We start from the raw sequence: 4,383 nt of genomic DNA, 5'->3' as shown, positions 1-4,383 counted from the left end.
TACTGCTTTGGTTACCTTGACATTTTTGCTGCAACGCAGTTTAGGTGGAGTTACATTTAAAACAAAAGAAAAAATTCAGTCATGCAGAGCATAGTGGTAAATGGGAGGACACAGGCTTATCACTTTGTGTACCCAAGGATGAAAAATCTGTATTTAGTGGCAATACCTATAAAGTTCTGAATATAGTTCTAGGTAAGCCCCTGTTTGGGATGCAAATCAGACTGACTGGTTTAGGTTGGTTCCTGAAGAGCCAGTTTGTATGAATTATCCAATGCAAAAGCTGATTTCTGCCTACTCCATCTTCACTTCCATTTTAGTTTAGCAGTCTGGTTCTATACATCGCTGTTCATAACCAGCCAGTTCACTGATCCACAGTCCTCGGTATTCCTGAGTGGATCAGGCCTCAGATTTAAAATAAAAAAAAAAGAACAAAATCCCCCAAAACCCAACCGACAACAACAACAAAAAAGGGGTTCTAGATGATAATATTACACATTGGCATCGGTGGCATACCATTTCCTGTGGGGTTCCAGTTTTGGTAGGCATATTTGACCAATATTAGGACCAGTAGCAATCTATAATTCAAAGAAAATGATCGGTGGGTGAGTGAGTTCTTAGCAATGATGCATTTAAACTCCTCGCTAGATCCTCCGGTTAATTGCTGAAATCTGGTGCTACATGCGCAGGATAAGAATAGCGCGGCTTTCTGTTTGTTGTTTGTGAAGGTCTGAGTGTCAATTTGGTAATATCTGTGAACAAACCAAACATCCATTAAGGCTTTTGCACAGGACATAAATGCTGTACTTTGTTTCTTTTGACAGGATAATTGAAGCTATCTGCATAGGCTGGTTCACTGCAGAGTGCATTGTGAGGTTCATCGTCTCCAAAAACAAGTGTGAGTTTGTCAGAAGACCTCTCAACATCATTGATTTACTGGCAATTACTCCTTACTACATCTCTGTTCTAATGACAGTTTTCACAGGGGAAAATTCGCAGCTTCAGAGGGCTGGAGTCACCTTGAGGGTCTTAAGAATGATGAGGATTTTTTGGGTGATTAAACTGGCTCGTCATTTCATTGGCCTTCAAACACTTGGTCTGACTCTGAAGCGTTGTTACAGAGAGATGGTGATGCTACTTGTCTTTATCTGTGTTGCTATGGCAATTTTCAGTGCACTTTCCCAGCTTCTTGAAAATGGGCTGGACTTGGGAACAAAGAATAAGGATTATGCCAGCATTCCTGCTGCTTGTTGGTGGGTGATCATCTCGATGACCACGGTTGGTTATGGTGACATGTGTCCCATCACTGTACCAGGAAGGATTCTTGGAGGAATTTGTGTGGTTAGTGGCATCGTTTTATTAGCCTTGCCGATCACTTTCATTTATCACAGCTTTGTGCAATGTTACCATGAGCTCAAGTTCCGATCCGCTAGGTACAGTAGAAGCCTCTCTGCTGAATTCTTAAATTGACCAAACTTGCATTCTGTTGTAGTTACTTGCTAAGCTTTGTCTTAGAAGAGAATGGTGGAAGGTCCCTTCGCGTGTCCTCCTTGACTGGATGGTCCTATGGAACAACATTCTCGCCAGCCTGGAGAAAGCCCGTCACCATTCAGACAGGAAGGATGGCCATCTGCCTTGGGCACCTTGCAGGGAGAGGGAGTGATGTTTCAAATTTGAGAGAACAAAATTAACAAAAGAGGATTCAGAAGTCCTCAACCAGACCAGTTTGGTCTTCAGTTTGCCTTTCCACACAAAAGCAGAACAAAAAATGGGCTTAACACTGAGATCTGTCATTCCCATAATGACATCCTATACCATTCCAAGCAACGTGTAGCAGAAGTTTTTCAAAGATTTCAATATCTAAATGCTCCGTAGAGGCATTGATAACTTCTTGCCTGAAGTATCTCCACTTTTAACTCAGATAACCAAATTAGCTACAGAAGGAGAATCACTGCTACTTTTGAGCTTCGCAACAGAGTAGAGCTGGTTCTGTAACTCAGGAAAAATGAACAATGTAGGTCTGTAGGGCAAAAAATCTTGAGGCCTGATTCTGATCTTTGATGAAGCACACAAATCTTCTGTAAAACCAGTGAAGTCGGTGGCATTGCTCTGAATTTGATAATTCAAAGAAGCGTAAGAAGTGCACCTCTGAATGTTGTAGCAAGGACTTCCTTCACCACAGTTCATTTCTTCTCTAGAACCAAATCGTTAGTAGAAGCAAGTGTTGTACTTTATAAAGATCAGCATAAAATATCAGGCATTGATAAATATATTTTCTGGTAGCTTAGTGGGGGAGCTATCCAAATTTTACATACATTCAGTTCAGCTCCATCCACCTGAAGCTACATACTCATAAGCATAGATTTTTTTTCCCCCCATTTCATTAAACATATGTATCACAGTGAAAGTTCTCTAAGACAAATTAATAAGATTGCATTGCTTGAAACAGTCTGACGAAAGCACTGGAAAACAAGAGTAGCTGCTCCCTGTCAGATGAGACTCTTGATTATCTTTAAATTCTGCAATCCTTACTGAAGGATACACTTTACTTTAATGGAATTTTTAAAAACAACTGTAAAAAGCCCAGAGCATACCAAAGAAAGTAAAATATAGAAGTGTGAGTTGCACTTGGCAAAATGGTATATTCTCCAATGTAACTAAAAAATTAAAATGAATCAAGTCAGGTTCTGAAATATTGTGCACTACATTTCTCGTGTAGTACTGCTTAATAGCATCATTCAGTATAATCCTGAAAGGCTGCTACATAGAAATGTGCAGTTAGATACTAAAACACATTAAGGTACAGCTTTACAAATCTGGATATCGATAAACATCAACAGGGAGCTTTCTTATTAACATGGAAGTTCAGAGTCATCGGCATAGTTGAATTTGGTGTGCTTGCCTGAAAATACCGCATTTACTATTACTGTGCTGTAGAAGCATCTTTTATATACGTATGTGTTAAAAGCTTTAGAAGTAAAATGAGCGCCACCTGGAACACACACCTCTGGAATCGCTCACTCAAATAAAAGTACCACATTGGTCAGTAACCAGTATGTTGAAGGCTCTACCCTGAGACCTGAAAAATTCATTATCTTAGTCTTAGTCTTAAGTAGTCTTAAAGAATGACGTTGCAGACACAATTTTTCTGTAGACCTGGAAAGAATTTTAGCAGCCTTCTTACAGACAAGCTTGACTTTTCCTTCAATAGCTTTTCGAGACTACATTATTAAATAACATTAAAGCCATACCTCTGTTTCTTGCCACTGGCGTTCTGGTGTTGAGAAGGTTAGCTCTGTAGTTCCCTGTACTACTATATTTATGCCTTTTATATCAGAATCATGTCGTTCAGAAACCGGCTCCAGCATTCCACAGAGAGGTGAATATGAGATGAGATAAGCAAAAATTTCTTTCTTAGGTGAGATTCACAGCTGATGTTAGTTAGGCAAGTTGTGACTTCAGAGACACTTAGATGTTTTACACCAGCGGAGATGCTGGCTCTGTATTCCTGCATGTGTACCTATATATATATCCTGCATATATTATATAGCATAGTCAGTCAAAATGTTTTTTTTTTTCTCCTCACAAAAAATTTCCTCCTTGACAAAATTGAAATTTCAGACTTTAATCCAAACACAGCTGTTGAAGAAAATGGCATTTTCATCTTCTAATGAAAAGTTTGTTTTGACAGTATCAAAACCATTTTCAAGGAGAAATCGCGATTTTTTGGTATTCCGCTCCATTTCTTTTTTCCCCATTAAAAACAGGTAAAAAAAAAAACCACATAAGAACTTAGCCCTACAGATTTTTGTATGCTGTTTTTAATGCTTGGGAAAAATACTGTTTTTCATAAAACTCCTTAAAACTTACTTTGTCTTTTGTCCATGTATTTTATTTAACCAAACCAATACTCTGAGATACAACCCTCCTCCCACAAAACGCCCAAACCATCATCACGATGACAATAGTTTGAAATCCATACAGAATGTGAATATACTTTAAAGTATGTTGCAATCTCGATTCCAAGACAAAATAAAATGCATTTCTGCACTACCTATAAATCTAATCTTTAGATGCCCAGAAAAAAGAAAAAATATAAATTAATGCACATAATAACTTGTGAATACCAGTTCGCACCATGAATCATTTTCTATAAGCAGTTAAGGACAGGAAGTTTTCAAAGATCCAGGCTATATGTGGTATACAAACAAAATGTTTGATCCTTTGTAAGTGTTTTCCAGCTAAAGAATCCTTTCCCAGTGTAAAAAGATTATCTAATGAAAATAATTGTGTAAGGGAATAACTCTGTGGAGATTATCTTAAGTCATACATTTTTTTTTTTAACAGCTTATGTTCACTTTTTACATGGCAAAGAGTGAACAGAAT

At 38.1% G+C, this 4,383-nt stretch overlaps 1 protein-coding gene across 1 annotated transcript; it reads left to right on the top strand.

Annotated features, from left to right (window-relative positions):
* Window positions 1–447: 447 nt before the first annotated feature.
* Window positions 448–1,614, top strand: KCNG3 (potassium voltage-gated channel modifier subfamily G member 3). The gene has a single exon (XM_009279616.1). The coding sequence runs from the start codon at window positions 796–798 to the stop codon at window positions 1,465–1,467; it is 672 nt and encodes a 223-aa protein (XP_009277891.1). The 5' UTR covers window positions 448–795; the 3' UTR covers window positions 1,468–1,614.
* Window positions 1,615–4,383: the final 2,769 nt, after the last annotated feature.

Source organism: Aptenodytes forsteri, unplaced genomic scaffold (assembly GCF_000699145.1).
Source record: "Aptenodytes forsteri isolate BGI_AS27 unplaced genomic scaffold, ASM69914v1 Scaffold195, whole genome shotgun sequence".
Lineage (NCBI taxonomy): Eukaryota > Metazoa > Chordata > Aves > Sphenisciformes > Spheniscidae > Aptenodytes > Aptenodytes forsteri.
This window is presented reverse-complemented; position numbering and strand designations above follow the sequence as displayed.

Coding starts and splice junctions, on each gene's coding strand:
- KCNG3 (XM_009279616.1), top strand. CDS start 796: ATGCTGTACTTTGTTTCTTTTGACAGGATAATTGAAGCTATCTGCATA.